Genomic DNA, 23,277 nt, shown 5'->3' on the forward strand with positions numbered 1-23,277 from the left:
TCATGCTTTATAGAAAATGTATTTAAAAAACACCTAGGCTAAGGTCAAATCTATACTAGCATGCACACAAGTCACACAGTCCTTGGTTTCTTGTTGTTTCTGAGGTCTGATTTTAAAAGGTTATTCATTTGTTGGTTCTCCACGACATCCTCCTTTTTCCTGGAAACAAAAACATACATATTCTGTTTTTAGTAAATAGAAAACACTTTCTGCTGATCACATTAAGAATTAAAATCTTTTACAGGTTAATTTATCATTAAAGGTTCTGTATACGACATTCAGAATATTAATTTAGCAACAAACAACTATTTGCGTTGCAATGGCATCCTGAGCAGGGCTGAAGTCACTTTCCCTCTGTATGTGCTGTATTTCGGGCTTCTCCATTTTTTGTTGTAGAACAGGGATACTCAACTGGCTTTGCCCGGGGGCCACTTCTACAAAATCACAGAAAGCCAAGGGGTCAGTGAATAAACAAATATTTTTTGCTAAGAATGTTTGCTTTCCTCAGATATCTTTGCCAAGAGGCAAAGCCAGTCCTTGCAGCCCTACAAAGGTCAGGTGTACGCAGAGGTGTTTCCAGGATTTGAGGACACTGGGATGCTTTGGGTGCTGCAGCAACCTCTGTTTTTGGGTCGACAGCAGCCATGATGGCATTTTGTGTTAACTTGTGCTGCAATGTAGCCTATCTACAACCTCTCAAATAAGAAAGAATGGATTCTTAGGAGACGTAACCGGCTCTTGGACACATTTCAAAATGACTTCATTCAACAGGACACCTGCACTATACACAGTGAGATAGTATCCCTTGCAGTCCAAACTATGGACTCACAGCTGATGGTAGGCTACCATGGATGCCAGTAGCCAAATGAAACAATATTCATTGACGATGCAATACTGTATGTAGATGAAAACATAAACATTTCGCAGTGGCATATTGTTTATTGTCCCTATGGTGTTAAGACCACAGGCAGCATATGAGCAGTCTGCATAGTCCAGCCGCACTGGTATATGTTAGTTAAGTTTCTATATGCAAGCTTATAAACATCCTTGCTGCAATAAAATAATGCCACTGTACAAAATTATTTTCAACTAATATTCTTTTTTAAGACTTACTTAAATTATTCTTGCAGTCATTCAGTTTATTTCAATTTACTTTCATTATGAATTAGAAAATAATGAACTCTGTCAGCACTGTTGCCATTGTTAGCACTGCTAGCTACTAGCCACTGGCTCAGCTCCATTCAGTTTTAGAGATGTGTCCAGCCAATCCCGTCTCAGATGTTGAATCATAGATACATTCTGAATGTCGTATAAATCTCAGTTAAAATTTTGTCATAGTCAGATAAGCTTTCTAACACTTACTGGTAATCATAACAAATTTATTGGCATCTCATTCCCTTGCAATTTTACTCCAAAATTAGGCATCAATTAATTTATTAAATGACAACTGTGATGAATTGTTGGTACTTTCGTCTATTATTAATACTAATAAGAGAAATAATACAATCTATTTACCAGCTTGCAAGATTTCTCACCTATAAGGAAACTCAACATCATCAATGGTTTCAGGTAAAGGAACTCCTCTGGTTTCAGGCAGCAACAACACCAAACTTCCAGCTATCACCGCAATCACTCCTGTATGAAATAAAACAGTGACTGAATTAGTTGAAGATGAAAAAAAAGACATCCACTATCTTTGGGCTTCATTAGTCAATATTATAACATATGTAACTAGTGGCTTTATCTCAATGTGTAGCACTGCAACATGTAAAAGCAGAAAGGTGGAAATCTTCACAAAAAGACAACAACTGAAACACAACTAAAATCAAGCATTGTATCCCGGAAAGGAACAATGGCAGCATTACAAGTTAACAAAAATAAATTTCATCAGTTTAATCAATCATCAATGTAAGTGTACTTCTACAAAAATAAATCAGCTGAAGTTGAGGATTCGGCTGATTGTGTCACAACCTACCGAAGATGATGAGTGGCAGCTCCAGCCAGATTTCAGCCAGTCTGTAGAGCATGAAGGGACATATGATGCCTCCGATATCGCACAGAGTCGAGCAAATTGACACTCCCAGGCTCCTAAATCCAGTCAATCCAATCAAACAAACATTTGCAGTTACATTGTGTATTTTACAGTGTTATTGTGTCATGAATATGTAAGATAAGATAATCCGACCTCACCTGACAAACGTTGGGTAGAGCTCAGTGTTAACAAATACAACTAACTGGAAGGCAATGGTAATCCCCAACCGACCGATGCAGGCCACCACCGTCCTTAACCAGACCAAACCTGAGGCACAAAGACAAAAATGCGCTTATTTACAGTTCATACTACTCTTTAGATAGAACATCTGAGCTGAGGCATAAGTATGACATTTATTAGATGACACAGAGGGTCTATCTTATTATGCTTATATCACTGAGAATGAGACATCATACCTTGAAGTCTATGATTCAGTCTATAATGCATTTTCTTGATAGTGAGCCTGTTTTCTTACAAACAACTGATCAAGTGACAGTGTTTATGTTACACTGGGCACTTTTCATCTGCCGTACATGCCATCTCCTCAGCCCGTTCAGTAATTTTCCACTCATCCCGCCTCATCACCACACCTACCTGCCAGTCTATCGACTGTCCACACATTTACCACTCCTGCTGGTCTACCATGCTGGATGCCTGCTTCATAGACACTTCTTGCTAGATTGTTCTTCGCCTCCATGCAATAATTTCCAGCGTTCTTCTCCCGACTGCTTCCTGGTTATCAACCCTGCATGTCCCTGACTCTCCTGCTTCGTCTGCTCCCCGGTAAACCACTCTGCCTTCCGTTCTCAACCACAAGCTCTGCCTCTGTCTTCCTGGTTCCTCTTCGCCTGTTTCCTGCAGCTGTCCAGAAACACACCATCACCCAGCCTTTCAAAGTGAGTTAACCGGTTCTGTCACCAGTGATCTCCTGTGCTGTGAAGTGCTTCACTGTGTCACTGCACACTCAGCCTTTGTGTGTGCGCCTCGGACTAACCTCTGAGTACTCCTGATTTTGGAATCCCTGCCCCCTATCGTTACTATCGCATATAATTGAACTAACTGCTGTATGTGTGCATCCGGCTGACACCAGCTCCCCTTCAGTGTTCTATTTGGAGAGCTGACTCAATTCCCCTGGGGGCTCTGAAATTGGAAATTGACCCTCTCTGTTGCATGTGCTCGCCCTGTATTTGTTAAAGTGGTGTATTAAAGGTCAGTATAAACTGTTCAGCCTGTCCCTGGTGTCGCTTTTGGGTCCATGATCCACCTATTACAGTTTTATTGGATTTACCATCAAATTACCGTTTTTTCTGTCAAAATAAGGGAATATGATGTATTTTCATGGAGAGATCTTTAAATTTCTGGGAATTTCTAGAGCATCTCATGCGGACTGATCCAAGGAGGAAATACAGAATGCTTGTGTGACAAAGTTTGCAAGAACCTGCATGCCTTGAAAATCCACTAAGCCAATACGAAATGTGTGCAGACGACACAAGCGAACCTCCAAATGATGCAAACCTCAGTCTCTGGCAGAGTATAAGAAGATCATCAAGTTGTTCCAGGCCAGCAAGGAGAAGATATGGCTCTAGTTTGATGAAGATGATGATTTCATTAAACCAGCATTATGTCACAGGCAAGTTCAGAGACCTTATTTTACACTACAACAGCATTAGTCTGAAAGTTAAATTAACAACTGAAGTTTGAGAAGGGCATCATCACAGGAAGTACAGTTTCTCTAATTCTTTTTGCTTTCATTGCCACACTTCTTACCAACTCTGCCCTCCCACAGCCATCCTTGTTGAGAAGGATCCAGTGGCGAACACGCTGCACCTCATTGCCCTCCCACTCCTCACAATCCTCCTATTTACAATCCTTCCCAAGCAACGCTGCACCACTCGTGCCTCACCTCGTCTCTTTTCTCCCTTCTTTCTGTCTCTAGTGTTAACTAATCACACTGCAGCGGTGCAGTGCATGGATGTAACTGTCATTGCAGCTAGCTAACATTAGCTGAGAAGCCAGTGGAGCTGAGATATGACCCGTCCAACCCTGCCCAAATGACATTAAAAAAAGATAAAGAAAATACTAAATTGTTATTTTTTAAAAACTGACTCCATGGATAAGGTGAAGTAAGTAAAATGCTGACTGGGAATCTTCACTGGAAGCAAGACATAAGCGAGATTATATTGAGCATTAGCACAACTGACTCCATCTTCTGTAAACATCTCCTTGTCTGTTAGCAGCAAGGGAAGAAATCTATAGTATTTTTATGTGTTGATTTCCCCACCCACCGTAGTGAGTGAGGGGAATCTGCCTGTTGTGTAACAGGCAAGCTCATAAACAGACTGGGGGTCTTTTTCCATATGCTGTTAATAAGCTGAAAACTCAATCATTAATTTCATTAATTCATTCCATAACCATTTATCCCATAAGGGGTCGCGGGCGGGCTGGAGCCTATCCCAGCTGACATTGGGCGAGAGGCGGGATACACCCTGGACATGTCGCCAGACTATCAAAGACAAACAACCATTCACACTCACATTCACACCTACGGCCAATTTAGAGTCACCAATTAACCTGCATGTCTTTGGACTGTGGGAGGAAGCCAGAGCACCTGGAAAAAACCCACACTGACACAAGGAGAACATATAAACTCTCGCCCAACTCAGGGATTGAATCCCCCACCCCAGGTTCAAACCTGGAGCCCTCTTGCTGTGAGGCGACAATGCCAACCACTGCACCACTGTGTGTTTTAAACAGCTATCTATGCAGATTACACTTTGCTAAATGCAACAAAAAAGACACAAAGATGTGCGTGTCCGAGAGAGTGTGGATTAATACATTATATAAGCGTATCTGTTCTGTAAGACGTGCAAGTAACAGACATCAAAAATGCCTCTAAAAACCCTTTCAGCAAGGATCAGCCATAACAGACGTAATCTAATGTAGCAGTAGGTCACTAGGCCAGAGACCAATCAGGGGAGACAGGAAATGGAGGAGGGGCTAATTGGCAGCAGATGTGACTGCAGGCTTCACTCTCCTCAGATTCTTTGTGTGCAATCCATGTGGCTGTGACTGTTTGATTCCCTGTGGCTCCGGTAAGCTGGACTTTTGGGGGGTTTTAGCATTGTTTTATAATCATGTTTAGGGTGACCATATTTTGATTTCCAAAAAAGAGGACACTCGGCCCGGCTACGACATAGCCTACTTAAATGATACTCGCAGCTTACTCAAAGATGCCTTATTTTAATATATTTAAAGTTTATATGTATGGATAGAAAATTCAGTTATATTACAAAATAATATCTCTCAAAGACAGAAATTCAGATAGGCCCCAATAGACAGGGGACACATACACACACTAGAGTGTGGCGATCCGAGCCCGACGGGTCCTGACGGCAGGCCTACCCGACGGGTCGGGCCGGGTTTGGTCAAAAATGTATAAATTGTATTCGGGCTCGGGTNACACAAACTCAGTGCTTTAGTAATTAAATAATGTCGGGCTCGGTTCAGGTTCGGACAGAGATATGCGGCCCGCACTCTAACACACACACACACACACACACACACACACACGGAAAACCGGACATTATCATCAATTTATAAAAAAAAAAAAACCCGGACGGGACGTGAAAAGTGGACATGTCCAGGCAAAAGAGGACGTTTGGTCAGCCTAAGTTAGCATTTTAATTGTTAGGGTACTGTAGGGGTGCATGCACCCTGAGGTATTTGTATTTTAATGATTTTAATACTGGGTCTGCCATAACTTGTTTGTAGGAAAAAAGACTGAAAAGTTGACTCTTACACAAAGGTATGTAAAACATGCAGTATTTAAACATTGTAAGGTTCCCTACAAACTAAATCAACAGTGCTTTGTTTGTTTCTAGGCATAGCACTGACTGCCGTTTATTTTAGTTTAGTATTACGTGTTTTAGCCTTATTGTTTTTATTGTTTTTATTGTTTAGTAGATTGGAGTTTGTTTAGTTTTAGAGTTTTAACATTCTGTCTTCTTCTGTTTCTAGTGCTGCGGCTGGTGGCGTCCTCCATTCACCGGTGTGGTTGGGGTGCTAGAAGTTCACTCTAGATGGTGATATGGTTTGTGGTTGCACATCTTTATTAGTGTGGTGTTTTATTTGAAGTGTGTCAGGTTTATATTTCTTTTGAATACGTAGTATACTCCCAGTGCCCTAGCAGTGAGTGGTTGGTTTCCCAGCCGTAGTATGACTGTCTGTCCTGTTGTCCTTTCTTGCCTGTGTTCTTAAAGTTTAGTTATTGTAAAATAAATGGCATGTTTATGATCCACACTGACTGTTGCGGCCTCTTTATTGAAGCCCCTGTGTGCTAGTTCTCCTTAAAGGTTACACTAAGTAGAAGAAGTTGTTCTCACTTTCAGGAATGGCGGCAGATATGAAACAGGCGGCTCCAGCTACAATGTTGGAAGAGGCGAAGGGAATGCGCCTGCCAATGCGCTCAATAGTGAAGAGGATGAAAAAGGCAGCAGGGAACTCCACCAGGGAAGATATGAGGAAGTCGATGTAGACGTTTCCTCCATCCAGCCCCACCCGCATGATGAGGCCTTGATATACAAATGCAATGGTGAACCTAAAGAGATGGAGACAAGAAGATTCAACATCTACATTTAGGGTAATCTGTGATTTTTAATGAGTCTCACCAGTTGAACATGAGGATTAAAGTGTGTTTTCTCATAGTTGGAGTTCTGACCAGGTCCAGCAAAGAGGCAGAGGAGGAGTCACCCTCATCCTCAGTCAGTGTCTGAAACGAGTAATCATGATCCAGTTGTGACATTAACATGGAATCTCACTACAAATTCTTTGACTCAGTGGACCACAGAATGATGCTGAAAAGAAGTAGTCATTTCCTCTCAGGAGAATTAAGATGTTAAGCAAACGACTGAATCAATTTACCTCAAAGCTCTTGAGTGTCCTCTTGTTTTCCTTAGCTATAGCTTTAGTGATCTCCAAAGCTTTGGAAGAATTCTTCTGAGAGATGAGCCACCTTGGAGACTCTGGGACAAACCTGAGATGCAAAAAGTTTGACAGATATAAAAATCTAAGCAGCTGTTCACCAAAACATCTGCTTGTAATGGCTGATCTGAGCTTGGTCTCTTTCTTAGTCAAATGTGTTTCTTGTTGTGAAACAGGGTTGTCAAGTTTTCTTTAAAAATAACTTTTAGATATTATATGATTTTATTAAATAGCAAACAGCAAAGAGAAGAGAGGAAATGAGCGGCAGAAAGGGATGGGAACAGACAATGAATGCCTGACCCGAGCCCGACAGGACACAGCGGGACCCATCGAAACCCACTGGGTTTGGACAAGGAATTACAAATAGTGCTTGGGTTCTCCCCAGTTGACATGGTGCTTCATGCTTTGCTTTCCAGTTAATATCCTTGCCAACTGACACCTTTCTTGCCATGTCGTCTTTCAGTTTGTTGTCATAGTGACACAAGGAAATGAACTCAGCAAGGCTGGACGCTCCAATGCTGCTGTTGAAACATGCAGAGTGTTTTCCTTACATCAGCTGCATTGAGCTCATGTTGGGTTTGGACATAAAAAACAAAAAACAGAAAGTCTATCGTCTTGGGTCTTGGCTAAGTTACTACTTTCTTGGAACCAGGTTGGTTCAGACAGAAATATGCAGAACAAGCCACACTTAAATGGTGAACAGAATGCAACAAATGCGTATCCTTCCTGAGTCATCCAACAGTTTACCAGAACTCCCTTGAGGCTCATCGTAAGTCCTTCTCCATAGTCTCCCAAGAACTCCTACCACACCCAGGTTTTCGCTTTGGCGACCGCTGTAGCCTCAGCCCATCTGGCTTACCTGACTGCTGCCTCACAAGACCCCTGGGCCATCCAAGTCCAAAAGCCTTCCTTCTTCAGCTTGACAGCTTCCTTCAAAACTGGTGTTCACTAGTGGGTTCTTAGGTTGTTGCAATTACAGGCACTAGTGACCTTCCAGCCACAGCTTTTAGCAGCTGCCTCCACAACGGAGATTTTGAACATGGTCCACTTGGATTCCACATCCACAACCTTCCCCAGGATGCATGAGACATTCTTCCGCAGGTGGAATATGAAGACAGAAAGGGTGTTCTGGTACATGTGCACCTACCTCTGGTACGAGTACACTATGCTTGAACATGGTGTTTGTTATGGCCAATCCATTATTAGCACAGAAGTCCAGTAACATAACATCACTTAGATCAGGCAAACCCTTCCTCACTCAACCCCCTCTAGATTTCTCCATTGTTGCCCATGAGAACACTGAAGTCCCCCAGCAGAACTGTAGTCCCTAGATCGTCTCCAGAACGGCACCCAGAGACTCCAAGAAGTTTGATGCATAAGCACAAACAATTGTCAGAGAATTCCTCTCAGCAACTCTGAGACACATAGAGACAACCCCCTCATCCTCAATTAGAACTCCAATACAGTGGCACGCAGGCAGGGGCTGGTGAGTATCCCCACACCCATCTGGCAGCTTTCACCCTAAGCAACTCCAGAAAAGAAGAGAGACAAGCCCAAAGAGTTTGTGCTCTGCCTTGAGTTGCCCAGAGAGCCCAACTAGTTGGTGCCACTCCACCTCCTGCATCAGCTCCACTTCTCTGCCAGAGTGGTGACGATACACATTCTGTGATGCTAGGGGTCAGCACACCTAGGTTTCAATGGCTAATTCATGAAGGGTCTGTGTATCACTCTAAGTCTGGTCCCTGTCCTGGTACCACTCTGTCTTGGGAGACCCTACCAGGATCTTTTACCCCCAACAACACAGCTCCCAGGGTTTCAAGGACACGCAAACCACGACTCTGGGTATTGTAATATGTTTGAGTAAAACATAAAAAAAGTGCAAGAGACAAGACATTGACTTCCACCAAATATATAGCCACTCCTTCCTAAACAGATACAGAACAGGAAAAACAACATAAAAGTCTTTACCAGAAGTAGGACAGGAAGAGGATCTGAGGTGCAGTGATGGCAACCTGCAGCCAGCGCCAGTCAGTGATGAAGTATGCGAGCAGGGGGAGGATAAGGAGGCCGCAACTGAAGAACATCTGGTAAACAATTCCCACCATCCTTCTGTACTCCACTCCAACAATCTCTGTGACTGACAGAAAAACAGGAAACATTCAAACTGAGTGTATTTTACTAAAAAAGAAAGCAGTCAAAGAGTGGACATAGATCTCTGCAAAAGGGGTATAGGGAAATATATGACCTGTATTTACCTCTGTCAAGGGCTGGTACCATTCGATTAAATCCTGTACATTTCTACATTTTTATATTATACACATGTAGAGACTTAAGTTTGGTTAATATATGGCTGAGGTTAGGTAACTGACAGGTGCTATTTGGAGTGTTTGTTACACAACAGAGCATGGACAAGACCAGGGATACTCAACTTGCTTTGCCTGGGGGCCAACCATGTGAAATGACAGGGTGCAAGAGGTCAGTTAATAAACAAACATTTTTTGCTGTCGATGTTTGCCGCCTCACTAGTCTTTGCCAAGAGGCAAATCCAGTCACAACAGCCCCACATAGGTCAGGTGTACGCAGGGGTGTTTCTAGGAACTGAGGACATTCAGGGTTTGGCCTGCACCTCTGTTGGTGGGTCCAGGATCCTCCTCTGGCACTTTTCTTTTTGATAAACAAGCTTTATTTTGATGCTTTTGATGCACTCTTGCACATTATTTAGATTCAAATACATTATTTATACACTGTTACCCAAAAATTTCAGTGTGAATCAGTTTGTTCTCATTGTGAATTAGAAAATGATTGACGGGCCAGATTTGGCCTGCAGGCTGTAAGTTGAGTATCACTGGACTAGAATGAAACGGGAGAAATCAAAATCTTAGTATTTGACTTTGTAAGAGCTAACTGCAACAACTGCAGTATGACTGAACATCACAGTCTGTTCATAATGTTTTTATCATCAAGCCAGTTACTTAGTCACAGTAAATGTAGTCATTAGTCCTGTTTCCACCGAGCAGTACGGTACGGTTCAGTTCAGTTCAGTACGCTTTTTTTCCATTTCCACTGTGAAAAGTTGTGGATGGTACCAATGGAACCGTTCCATACCGTCCCCATTTTTGGGCCCCCCTCTGTTGGTACTAAAAGGTGGAACTGTGAACACTGCAGTCTGTTGACTGGTAAATAGCGGATGGTCACTCTGCTCAGGGCTGAGTTGTGGCACTGTTCATACCGTTATTAGTAGACTAACTATAAAATGAAAGGATGTTTTGCTGCCTCTCACAGCAGCTGGTGTCGGAGAAAAAAACAACTTAATTCACTGGGCCGACTGCCAGCAACTTTTAGGGCGGAACGTTCACTTGTAATGTTACTCAATGCATGAGTGACTCCATCAGCACACCTTAAATTTCACTGTGACATCTTTGACTATCACTTTAGTTTTTATATTACAAACACTTTTAGTAATGAGTGGATCTTCAAGCGTTTATACATATATTAATGTCGGCCGGATTATGTGAACTGCATATATCCCAATCCTCACTCTGAGAAAAAAAAAAGTGCTGTGGAGCGTAGTTCCTGTGGGCTCCGGCAACACTAAACCCCTGATCTTGCCTGACAAGGACTAAATGCACAAAGCTGCTATTTTTTAAATATCCCATGGAGAGAGACTTTCACTGCAGCCTGTTTTATTTTGTTCTGAAAATATCAGCGTGCAGCCTCATCCTGGAGACAATAAACGAGGTGCAGACTGATAAAGGAGGAAATACAGTGAGTGCTGGACGGAGCAGTGAGTGACAACAACCCCGCCCGCATTGAAGGGTCCTGTTAGCGGTGGGAAAGGCTAGGGTCTAGGTACCATGTCTGAAGGGTTACTTTTGGCTCCAAAGGTACCATACTGAAAGTGTTTGGTGGAAATGGGGCTATAGAGATGCCTCAGAGGAAAATTGGTTTTAGTTAACATAAAAAGTCATCATTACGCAGCACATATGAAGCCATCCAGCCTCCTTTGGATGAAAAGCCAAGGATGGTCCTAAACACCAGGATGGTGATGTAGTTTGGAGCCATAGCCATCGCAAGCCCTGCAATCACATTCAGTAGGGTCGACACCAGGAGACTGACCTTCCTGCCAAACCTGAAGAAAGAAAGACATTAGGTGAGGTTTTCTTTCAAAATAAGAGGCTTGATTGAACATATCTTTTTGACTAAAAATATGTGATTTTAACATCATTGCCACAGTTTTATACATGTGGTACCTGTTCGCTACATTTCATGTTTAGTTTGAACATATGATGGAAAGCTTTAACATACGAAACAGAAACAGCATGTCAGTGGTCTAACACAAGCATCGGCGTGCCATAGAGACAACCAGTCATCTAAATTCGTTTGCAGTGAACTAATCCTACTTATGAGACAAATACAGCTTTTTTTAAAATATTAAATGCAGCAACTCTGACAAAACAAAACGGTTTTCTGCAAGATACACCTAAAGTCAGTACTGATGAAGGTGTATTTGTGGCAAATATGGAAGAAAAAAGATAAATCAGGGCCTCACCTGTCAGCCAAGAAACCAAAAGCAAAACTGCCAACAAGGAAGCCCACATTGAGAACAGACTGGTACATGTCCACAAACCATCCATCTGAACACACCAGGTTAAACTAAGACCCAAAGGAAAAAGGTTACATGTCTCTATATAATATATGCTCAATTATAGATTTAATTGATGAGCATTGAGAAATAGTCAGTGATTTGTATTGCTTTAGTTTTTTTCGTTACCGAAATCCACCCTGTTTTGAGGCATGAATGCGTCAGATTTCTCTTCTCACCTCTGTGACAAAGGACTTCCTGCCTTCATAATCATACTCCCAGCCGTTCTTAGAAGACAAAAACAAAACATCGCATTTAACACAGCTGGTGAAAGGACTCTTATACATGAGCCTTAGAATAGAGCCATCATGATCTGACCTAATGCTCCTTCTCATGTGTGGTTCTTTACAAAAATGAACTGCAACTCTGCAAACCCTTTGATTTATGCCCTTGACTTTCTGAGAAGCTGTGCACAACACTGCCAGAGAGTTTTGTACTCATCACAAGGCCAACAAAGTACTGAATTTTACCACATGAAAGCAACAAGTACATCTTTACATAACTTCAGGGTCACGGGAGTAGACTTAACTTTTAACAAAATGAAAACCAAATCCTTTAAATGTGCTGCTTTTAAGAAATAGTTTGACATTTTGGGGGGTTTGCTTTCTTGTTGAGAGTTAGATGTGAAAATCGATTAGTTCTGTTGTAAGTAAGCTAGAGTTAGCTTTGCTCAGCAGAGCGACTTGAAACTGGGAGAAACAGCTACCCTGACTCCTTCCAAGCTAAGAGTATCCACCTACCTGTCTGTACAAAAACTAAAGTGTGAACATGATAAGTCAGTCAGACAGTCAGACAGTTTTGCGTTGTCTAAACGATACAGTAAATGAACTCCATTTTGATTTCTGCTGTCTTTATTGTGAACTGAGTGACACTTTGTTCAGAAAGGTGGGGATAGGGATTAAGATGATGCACAAAGACTGAGATGGCTGTTCACATATGAAAACATATAAATAAGCCAGTTATCTGGAGAGAGTCTGGGAGAAGAGAACAAAGCTTTTCATTAAGATAATCCGTAGATATTCAATAGATCCTAATGTGAACAGTTCTTTTCAGATACTGTCAGGTCCAGGAGACCCAGGGTGGTAATCACCTATTTAATATTACCTTTTTATGACATAGTATATAGTACGACTTTGTGGTCAGAGTAAGGGGGCCAGGGGTAGGAAGTAGGGAAGGGGCCATTGCACCTCCACTTTACATCCTGGGGCCCACATTTGTTGCGTTTGCAGATGTATGTTACATAGCAGTGGCTTGTAATTCCATGTGGGATGGGCTGAATGTTGGGCATGACACACAGGGGCATTGTATTAGGGGGGAAAAGTGGGCCCCAATGGGAGGTGGGCCCCCAGAAACTGCTCATGCATGGGGCCCAGAATTTGGTTCTGTTGTCACTGAAACAAACAACTTAAATGTATGACTTTATGAGGGGTTACAGGGCTTCTCTGGAGTCCCCACTAGTTGCCTGGTAACAGCTCATGGTCAGGAAAGAATCTGGCACATAAGGGACTGTTCTTTACTTACAGGACAGGGTGGCTGGGGTGTGACTTTGTTTTGTTTTTTTAACCCTCCCCAAAGCTACAAATACTTTCCCTTGAGCCTCCCTGAGTGACTGGGGGAAAATGCACAACCACCATAAATTTGTTATTTTATTTTGTTCAATTAAAACCTACCCTTTGACATTTAAAAGTTAAAGTTAAAAGCTGAAGACAAAATTTTTAAGTTGAAAAAAAGTGTCTTTTTTTCAATCTTGCCACGCATGCTGGTTAGTTCCTGCAAACAGTGTATTTTTGGCCATATTTTAAATGAGATGTAGAATAAATTGATTTTCATGAAATATCACTATTTTAAGCTAATTTTTGTTGTTGTTGTTGTTGACGGAAGCGTTCGTTGTACATGATGTGTCCAAGGACCATCTGGAATTCGAAAATCTAACCATATTTTAAGTTTTAAATTTTTTTAATTTAATTTAATTTAATTCATTTATTTATTTATTTTACAGTTTCGGGCTATGATAAATGATGGTGTAATTTTGGTGCTTTTTTCTTTTGGGGTTTAATTTTACCTTTCTATGACATACTATAATATGACGATGACCCTGATGATGTCTGTGGAGATTTTGATGTGATACCACTGCAACCCTGCATGATGCAGTCACCTAACCTTACAGGTGTGTAGCTGAGATCACAATGAATGCAGTTTGTAGATGGGTGTGGTCCAAGCAAGGGGGCCAGAAGTAGGGGGGTAAGAGTGGAAGTGTGAGTTGCACATGACATCGGAAATAATGTTTTTTTTTTGTTTTTTTTTTAAATTGAATTTAATTGATTAATTTATTTATTGTAGTTTCTGGCTATGATAAATGATGGTGTAATTTTGGTGGGTTTTTTTTGTAACTTTTAAAGAAAACATGCATGTGAGCAAGTCACAGTTAAGAGCTTACTCAGCCTCTACACCCTGTCCCCCTCATAAATAACGAACAGTCCCTGACCCCCACATTTTTTTCCACTTCAGTTTTTTGCACAGATTAAACAAACAAGATATGACCAGTTAATAATTAGCGTTATATCTGGACAGAGCCAAGTCACCCTTGTTTCCAGTCACCTCATCTACACAAAATAAATATTTCCCAAACCCCCCCAAAATGACTGTTTCTTTAACCGTTTTCAGTCCCTAAATAAAATCAGGAATGAAGCTGTAATCATGTATCCCAGGTGCCATCTGGGGTCTCACCTTGCATGCTGTAACTGGGAGCTCACTCAGGTCCAGTTCCTGTGTATCACATGTGACTGTTGTGTTCCAGTCCACCACGTACTGCTCACAGCTGCTGTGCTGCAGCACTCCGGAGCTGTTCACCAGAGGCACCGTCAGCCTGCGACTGTCCGCCAGGCTCCAGTTACAGGCCTGCCTCACCTCCACCACAGCAGGGTCCCGACACCAGTGATCGGGGGCGAAGCCCTGAAACACGATACTGGCGTACACACATCCAAAAGGTATTGACCACACACATATCAAAAAAAAGATACGTTTCTGAGAGCGGCCGAAATTCCCAGCCTCTTCCAGGAGGTCATCAAAGGTCGTCATTGCTGCTGTGATCCAAGTTAGAAAAAAAAAACAGGTCAGACTTTGCACTATCCACAGCATAGAATAATGCAGAATGCCAGCAGTCAGCTTTCCAGATGTTGACACTCCACCCTGTTGAAAATATTTGCAGCTGCTGTAGAGTAGAACGAAAAAAACTCGTCAGTGTTTAATGGACCTAAACAAAATAGCAGAGCAGTGATACAACAGCCGAATGAAGCCGAACTGAGCCGCAGCCAAAACTGTTTCTATTTCTGAAGTGTATCCAAAGTTACGTAACAGTGTAACTCTGTCTTGAAGGCAAGGCAGTGGTGTTGGAGGCAGTATTTACATGACTTGGAGTGAACTCTCCAAGCCCCCCAGGTCTGTTGCACTGTGCAGCATTGTGTGACTCCTAGTGGCAGGATGAAAGAAGACACAGCAGGGCACCAGGGCTGTCTCATTTTTATACTTACAAAAACGTCATCAGAATCGCATAGATGCTGCACCGATCCTTATATCATCAGGTGACCTATTCAAAACATCAAGCATGGAAACAGACAAACAACAAAGGTCCCTATATGACACAGCCAAAGCAAAAGAATGCAATATTTAGAGCATGTGCATTTGTCTCCCCCAGTAAAAGCATGAAAGTAGAAATAAAAATTAATGCAGAAAATGCAAAAACGGTGCATTACAATTCACCTGAATGCAAGAATTTAATTGTTTGACAGTTCAACTTTTCTCTAGTGGACCCCCAGACCTCCTGTTTCATATGCTTCCCCTCCCCTAGTGCTGAGTGAAACCTACGCCCTTGAGTCACTGGAAATAAAATGTATATGTCACTGCTGTTGGTGTTTGTCTTTCTGGTTAAGTGGCTGCTTGACAAATATTTGCTGTAGGATTAAACCACACTTGCTGTTACTGTTGTAAGCGTGGACCACCATCAATCAAATCTTAGTACAGTGATACTCAATTTACAGGCCAAACCTGTTTCTTAAGCCCTGAATGTCCTCAAATCCTAGAAACGCCCCTGGGTTCACTTGATCTGTGCAAGTGTGTTGCAACTGGATTTGCCTCTTGGCAAAGACAAGTTAGAACAGCCAATATCGACAGCAAAAAATGTTTGTTCATTGACTCAACCCCTTCCTTCTTGCCCCCCCTGGGGCAAAGCAAATCGAGTATCCCTGTACTAGGGTTACAACTTTCAGCTGGGAAAAATGTTTCATAAATAATAAATAAACACCTGGAGTCCAAGTTGTGTTCAAAGAAAACTCTTTAATAATTTAATAATACATTTCTATAATAATTCTGATGATATCCTAACACTTGAGTCCACACACCCACTCTCTGTACACACATTTTACTAAGTCATCCAACGTCATTCATCACCGAGGCTTAACACAGAAACTTTACAGCTGCAGTTCATTCTCTGCGGGTCGCAGACAGACACCAAAAACTTTGACAAAGCTCATTAAAAAACAAAAATCAAAGATAGGACTTGATGTATCTACAAGCAACACTGCACACAACATAAATAAATACTTTGGTCACAGAGGGAGATTAAACAGTTGCTGGTTCTTTGTTGGTTGTGACGTCGTCGTTGGGCAGCAGGTTGTCCAGCTGCTGGCTGTTCAGTGCAGCTTTCTCCTTCACTCTGAACACACAAAACACACACACAGTTACATGATGTACAATAGGTACAAACTTGAGTCTAATATAGAGCCGCGAGGGTTAATCGAGTAGTCAATCAACTGAAAATTGACAGACAACTTTCTTGATAATTGATTGTCCGTCAAGTGCAAGTGTTCAAATGCTAAGATTTGCTGCTTTTATAGGCCATGTGTGACATTAAACCGAAAGTCTTTAGGTAAAAGCTGAATTATAACAAGCATTTTTCACTGTTTTTTGACATTTAGTAGACAAAAGATTAATCAATAAGTGAAGGAAATAATCTTCATGTCAGACCGAATCTAATATACTGGCACAACATGAGAAAAATAAGCCATTATCGTCAGCATAGTGTGTCATATCCAGAATATGTATATACAGGTGTATATATAAACAAAGACAGAAGTTTGTGCCTAAATGTGTCTTGTAAAGAATTTCATTATTTAATTTCTTGCTGCATGATTCAGCGGAGGATACTCACTTTTCTGGGAACTCGATGTCATCAATGGTGTCAGGTAGCGGCACACCTCTGGTCTCAGGAAGCAGCAGCACCAAACCACCGGCCAGGAAAGCCAAAGTGCCTGCACATCACAATACAATATATTCCTAACTAAATGAACTCTGAACTTTTACAACAGCACTGGAAAAAAAGAGTTAAGTCTATTTCTGATTTGCCAGACCAGTCCAACTGAATCTGCATTTGTTTTTACATTCTGGCAAATTAAAAAGAAGCCTACATCAGCAACCTCTGCCAACGGCGTCACAAGGCGCTAACTCCCACTTGTTTTGCATTAGTAACAAGCAATATGAAAACATGATTAACACAATATTCTGTTTGTGTGTTTATAAACAGTGTAATGAAGCCACCAATGTTTGACAGGCTGTGAACAGAGGCCGACAACATGAAGGAGATCAAATTTTCAGTAGAGGTGGGAGAGGGGACAGAGCGATGCATACTGTGTTTGTTGACTAGGAAGTTTGTGTGTTTTTTGGGGTGACGAAACAAGACATAGAAAAACTAGTCTCTCAACATTTTGGATTTGAAGCCGACAAAAAGGGTGCCCTAACTGGCTGCAAGTGATGTGGTGCGCCATTTTGAGATGAATATTTGTCAGACGCCCTGTTTTTATTTATTCCTGTCGCTCCCTTTGAAGGCACCGCAATGGACAGAGTGGGTTTTCTCCGGGTGCTCCGGTTTCCTCCCACAGTCCAAAGACACGCTGGTTGGGTTAATTGGTGACTCTAAATGTGAATGTGAGCGTGAATGGTTGTCTGTGATAGTCTGGCAACCTGTCCAGGGTGTACCTCACCTTTCACTCAATGTCAGCTGGGATAGGCTATAGTCGCCATGCTATCCTTAACAGGATTAGTGGTTACTGAAAATAAATGAATGAATTCAAGTGTCTGGTGAGCTAAATGACAACAACCAACTTGCTGTTGGTTATAATATGTCGTCTCTCAACCATCTTTAAGTGGTTATGTCTCCGGTCTGATCTCAAGTCAACAGCTCATATTTACATAGTTTGTTGTCATGACAAAACAGAGGTGCATATTTAACAGATTCAATGTTGACAGAGAGCTCCGTTGTTGAGTGATGTGACATGAAAGTCTGAGGCTTGTTTGTTGTTGGGACAGTGTCAAGTGTGACACCTGGTCAAATATGGTGTACAGGTCCAGAATGGTGTTAAAACCGGTTTGAAGATTTTTACATCAGCCCAACCCTACTGAACAACAACTGGTCCCAAATGGTATGTAACACGAGGTAAAAGCAGACTGATGCCTAGTCAGGACTGGATTTATTTCTCTAGGGGAGGTGGGGTGATTTTAGTATAACCTAAACTTCTCAGTGATTTAAAGCCAGTGATGGGACTAATTTCTCATCGATTGAAGAGCTGCTTTTAATAAGCTTGTGTGAAACTCTACTTTTGCGTGAAAATGGAGTAGGTCGAGACCTTTCCAGCAATACAGATGGTCAGAAATGCGTTTGGTTGACTGATTAGTGTGGTTTCTGTGGCAGCTTTTAGGCATTTTGTCAAAATATGACAGTGGCTTTTGATGATCAGAACTAGAGCTAGATTAATAAATTGTCTAGGCTGAAATATTCGTTGATATTAGCTCACTGCAGATACATCAGCAACAAAAAAGTCAAAAAGTTGATTTTTTTAGACTACAAAATGTCCTGTTTAGTTTTATCTACAATCTCTCTGATGATTGATGTTCTCACTTTGTAATAAAATAAAACCCACCAAAGATGATGAGAGGCAGCTCCAGCCAGATGACAGCCAGTCTGTAGAGCAGGAAGGGGGCTACAATGCCTCCGACATCACACAGAGTAGAGCAAACTGACACTCCCAGGTTCCTACAGGCAAAAGCAAACAACCGGTTATTAATTATGCATATTTGCACATATAGTAAATTTACTTTTCTAAACACTGTGTTGGGAAGATCCTCAAACACTCAAGATGAATTTTTCATTTTTATTGTTTGTTTTGTTTTGAAAATGCAATCTCGGGGTCGTGTCCCCACGAGGCTGTAAAACTCGTCACACACAAAAAAGCAAAACTCCTGGATGGTTGAAAAATGAAAGCTTTCATATTCTAGTGCAGTCACAGTCTGGCCTGAGGGTGTCACCAGTGCTAACAGACCAACTGTCACCTATGCATATTACATACTAACATCAATTTTAGCATAAGTCCAAGTGTTGTTGTACAAATGAGGCTATTTTAGATATTTATTTGGCACTTTGGTCCAAATAAACCAACAATAAGTGTGTTCAACTTTTGTAGAAACCAAGCAGCAACCTCTAAGGCTGAAAAATTAAGCTAACGTTGAAGTGCCAAAAACTACAGTTCCTCAAATGGCCACTTGAGGCTGGCTCCAAAAGTGAGTCAATCATCATAGACCTCCCTGTTGAAATGCTCAACTTAACAGCAGAAATAAACATGTTTACAGTCTGGTACAAAAACCGGTTCGGATCTCTATAGCTAATTTAACTTCATGACAACTGCAAGGGGACTAACTTTTTATGTTACTCACCCGTTTACATTTTATTAAGGCTTAAAGTAATGCAGCTAACTCAAGTCACTGCACCCTGTAATCTAAATATGGTCACATTTCCTCCAAAGATGGCGACGGACAAAATGCCAAACTCGTAGCTTTATGGTAGCTATGTCCATTATTCTATACAGTCTATGGTAGAAACATGACATTTTGGGAATTGCAAGTGCCTTACCTGACAAATGTTGGGTAGAGCTCAGTGTTCACAAACACCACCATCTCAAAGGCCATGGTGATGCCCAGCCGACCGATGCAGGCCACCACTGTCTTAAACCAGAACATACCTGCAAGGAAAGAAAGAACATTTAATCCGATGATATCTGAATGGCTTAGTTCCCCATCTCCATCTTTACCCTAAAAACTTACTGTCAGGGATGAGGGCGGTGATAAAGCAGGCGGCTCCAGCTACGATGTTGGCGGTGGCGAAGGGAATGCGCCTGCCGATACGTTCAATGGTGAAGAGGATGAGGAAGGCAGCAGGGAACTCCACCAAGCCGGAGATGAGGAAGTCGATGTAGACGTTTCCTCCCAGAATACCCAGCCTCATGATCAAACCCTGGTAGACCACAGCGCTGGTGAACCTGGAAGAGATGGAGAGAGGATGGTACAAGTGCGCCAAGGATGGATCGTTAGATTTAAGAGTCTTTTATTACAGAGCTTTATTTCAACATACCTGCCTAAAATAGTTGTTACTACTTTGATGAACTTAAAACTGAACTTAATCTGAAGCAGATACCAACAGCAGTTAACTAATAAGGTTCGCTTTCTTTAATGAAATGAGACTTTAATTTCCAATTCTATAGTTTCACTTTAGCAATCTAACTACAAAAATAAAACATACGCACCAGTTGTAGCTGAGGATGAAAGTGTGTTTTCTCATTTTTGGAGTTCTGATCAGGTCCATGAAGGAGGCAGTGCAGGATTCGGCATTATCATCTGTCAGAGTCTGCAGGATCAAACACACATCATGAGTAATGCCACTAATAAAAATAAATAAATAAATAACTTGCTTTCCTCTTATTATTTCAAATGCGTCACAAGTCACATCAGTAAAGCTTTAATTCTGTCATGCATTTACATGTAACTGCTGTACATGTGAAACAGGAAAAAATGCTGTGATTTCACTTTTTTTTTATATTTTACAGATTATTTTTGGCCATATATTAACAGTTGGGTTTTTTTTTTAGATATTTTATGGATTTTTTTTTTATATTTTACTCATTAAAAAGTTACAGATAAATTTGGGAGGAAAGGAAGCTGTAAAAAAAAAAAAAATTAAATTGAATAAAATCAAGTGATGGGTAAAGTGTCTGTACTGCATTTACGGGAGCAATAACAAAGTGTGTGTCCTTTCCTAAACTTTATTTTAACAGATGTATAAGTTTTGTCTGTAACTGCCCTGGTGAACTGGACAAAGTCTGGTTTCTCATTGTGTGTTTATTTGTTACCTCGATGTTCTTGGACAGCGTCATCTTGTTCTCTTTGGCCATGGCCTCAGTGATCTCCACAGCTTTGGACTTTTTATTCTGAGAGAGAAGCCATCTTGGAGACTCTGGGATAAACCTGCAAATACAAAACTTTCATGAAGCTATGACAACAATCTATATCTTGTATTGGCACATAAACATAGCAGAAAAATTCTTCTGAATCTTCTAAAATTGTGGTTCACTTCCTGTGTGAAGCATAAAATATAAGCATGAAGAGTGTTTCCTACCAGTAGTAGGACAGGAAGATGATGTAGGGGATGGTGATGGCGACCTGCAGCCAGCGCCAGTCGGTGATATAGTAGGCAAGCAGAGGGAGGATGAGGATGCCGACGCTGAAGAACATCTGGTAAATGACTCCCACTGTGCGTCTGTACTCAACTCCCACGATCTCTGTGACTGAGAGAGAAGAAGTGGAATAATGCTTGAGATGTGTTTGCAGCTTCTTTAACTTTGCCAAAAAAGTCACAGCTGTAAATCTTCGCTGTAAGGTTTGATGTTTGTTCTTACTCAGCACGTATCCGGCCACCCAGCCTCCTTTCACTCCGAACCCATAGAGAGTTCTGAAAACCAGAAGAGACACGTAGTCTGGAGCCACTGCCACCAGGATTCCTGCAATCCCATTCAACAGGTTGGACATCAGGAAGCTCATCTTTCTACCAAACCTGAAGACAAAGACACAAACATGTCACTTCGACACAAAAACATGGAAAAATAGGGTCCAGATTGGAGGGTACCAAAGAGAAAGTTAAATTAAGACAAGAAACCAGATTAAAACAAATTATAACCTTACCTGTCAGCCAAGTAACCAATGGCGATACTCCCAACCAGGAAGCCCACGTTGAGAGTGGCTTGGTACATATCCACCAACCAACTGTCTGAACACACCAGGTCAAACTGGTACAACAAACAAACAAACAAAGTCAATCATAAAATTTATTGGTCGCTTACTATTTTTCTTGGAAACTCTTAAAACAATATACTTTCTTATAGAGGGAAAGTTAGGAATTGATTGCATGTTAGAAAGTGACTTTTTTGGTGTTTTTTAAGCTCCTGATTTCCTCTACATGGATCTGAGGTTGAACAGGAGGGAACAGGTAGTTCTACACCAAGAAACAGTTGAAGAACATGGCTCCTTCTGAACCACAAGTTATTGTTTAGACATTTCTGGATTAAATAACCAAGATTCAACATTCTAATTTGTGAGTTTTAGAGGTGCTGGTGGGCGACTTTTTGAACTTAGGAGATCTCCAGGCTAGCTGTTTCCCACTAGTTCCTCTCTTTATGCTAAGCTAATAATCTTCTACTGGGTCTTCTCGTCTAACTCTCGGACACAAAGCAAATAAGCCTAGTTAAAAGAAATGTTAAACTATTCCTTTAAAGTGACACATAGAGTGCAATAAATGTTCTTCTAAAAAAATGCTACACTCCCCCTAAGAAGCTGTATTCTTCCATGCTGCATCAAACTTACCTCGGTAACAAAGGACTGTCTTCCCTCGTAATCGTACTCCCATCCTTCTCTGCAGGCCGTCATAGGAGTTTTGCTGAGGTCCAGCTCCTCTGTGTCACAGGTGAGTGCTGTGGCGTTCCAGTCCACCACGTACTGCTCACAGGTGCTCTGCTGCATCACTCCGGAGCTGTTGACCAGAGGCACCGTCAGCCTGCGACTGTCTGCCAGGCTCCAGCCGCATGACTGCCTCATGTCCACCACGGCCGAGTCTCGACACCAGTGATCCGGGGTGAAACCCTGGAACACGATGCCGACGTACACACCGGCCCAGGGCATGGACACCATGCAGAGCAGGGCGAAGATCCGCTTCTGAGAGCGGCCGAACTTCCCTGCTTCTTCCAGGATGTCATCGAAGGTGGTCATGGCTGCGGAGGTGTTTGTCTCTCGCTCAAAAACTGACAGAAAACTGATCAATTCACACACACTGTACAGATTTGTCAGTGTGTCAGCTGAGCCTCCGTCTGCAGACTGACCACTAACGCCTGTCCTCTGGGTTTTTAACAGAACACGCAGGAGCAAAGGTCCACAGAAAGAGGTCATTGCCTTACGAGTATTGCAGTGGATCATTAAAAAAAATCTTTACCATCACTTTTTCAGACGTCAGACCACTGACGCCTCCAATGGACCGCCCAGGGCTTCATTATCATACTGACACCAACATGAACACATGGACACATCTGTGCAGCCTGTGCCTCTGCATCTCATGCACCTGTGCACACCGTCAGTAATGCTGTTAATCAGTCAACAATTAAATGGAGTCTCTGGAAGTCTGTTAGACATGAGGATGTCAGATCTGGCTGGCAGTTTTTGATTGTGAGGAGCCAGGAAATTAATCATGGTCGTGTCA

The 23,277-nt window shown here is 41.8% G+C and overlaps 2 protein-coding genes across 2 annotated transcripts; both read right to left on the minus strand.

The window, feature by feature from the left end:
• Positions 1-21: 21 nt before the first annotated feature.
• LOC126398375 (solute carrier family 22 member 2-like) lies at positions 22-15,032 on the minus strand. Its single transcript, XM_050057657.1, has 12 exons — positions 14,382-15,032; positions 11,834-11,881; positions 11,562-11,665; positions 10,987-11,141; positions 8,981-9,149; positions 6,953-7,064; positions 6,700-6,800; positions 6,415-6,629; positions 2,191-2,299; positions 1,976-2,088; positions 1,536-1,635; positions 22-159 (listed from the first exon to the last, which is right to left on the minus strand). Exons 1-12 carry the CDS (start codon positions 14,790-14,792, stop codon positions 72-74), a joined length of 1,725 nt encoding a protein of 574 aa, XP_049913614.1. The 5' UTR covers positions 14,793-15,032; the 3' UTR covers positions 22-71.
• A 934-nt stretch (positions 15,033-15,966) lies between these two features.
• On the minus strand, positions 15,967-22,915 carry LOC126399024 (solute carrier family 22 member 2-like). Its single transcript, XM_050058744.1, has 11 exons — positions 22,392-22,915; positions 21,714-21,817; positions 21,431-21,585; positions 21,151-21,319; positions 20,885-20,999; positions 20,282-20,382; positions 19,803-20,017; positions 19,612-19,720; positions 18,626-18,738; positions 16,861-16,960; positions 15,967-16,365 (listed from the first exon to the last, which is right to left on the minus strand). The coding sequence occupies exons 1-11, from the start codon at positions 22,791-22,793 to the stop codon at positions 16,272-16,274; spliced, it is 1,677 nt and encodes a 558-aa protein (XP_049914701.1). The 5' UTR covers positions 22,794-22,915; the 3' UTR covers positions 15,967-16,271.
• Between the last annotated feature and the right edge of the window lie 362 nt (positions 22,916-23,277).

This window comes from Epinephelus moara, chromosome 12 (assembly GCF_006386435.1).
Source record: "Epinephelus moara isolate mb chromosome 12, YSFRI_EMoa_1.0, whole genome shotgun sequence".
Classification (NCBI taxonomy): domain Eukaryota; kingdom Metazoa; phylum Chordata; class Actinopteri; order Perciformes; family Serranidae; genus Epinephelus; species Epinephelus moara.

Excerpts from the sequence above, each read along its gene's own strand:
- LOC126398375 (XM_050057657.1), bottom strand. The coding sequence starts at position 14,792 with ATGCTGTGGATAGTGCAAAGTCTGACCTGTTTTTTTTTTCTAACTTGG. Across the intron at positions 11,666-11,833 it reads GGAAGTCCTTTGTCACAGAG|TTTAACCTGGTGTGTTCAGA; the intron begins GTGAGAAGAGAA and ends TTTGGGTCTTAG. Across the intron at positions 2,089-2,190 it reads CTCTACCCAACGTTTGTCAG|GAGCCTGGGAGTGTCAATTT; the intron begins GTGAGGTCGGAT and ends GACTGGATTTAG.
- LOC126399024 (XM_050058744.1), bottom strand. The coding sequence starts at position 22,793 with ATGACCACCTTCGATGACATCCTGGAAGAAGCAGGGAAGTTCGGCCGC. Across the intron at positions 21,320-21,430 it reads GGTGGCCGGATACGTGCTGA|TCACAGAGATCGTGGGAGTT; the intron begins GTAAGAACAAAC and ends CTTCTCTCTCAG. Across the intron at positions 16,961-18,625 it reads GCTGCCTCTCATCATCTTTG|GCACTTTGGCTTTCCTGGCC; the intron begins GTGGGTTTTATT and ends TGTGATGTGCAG.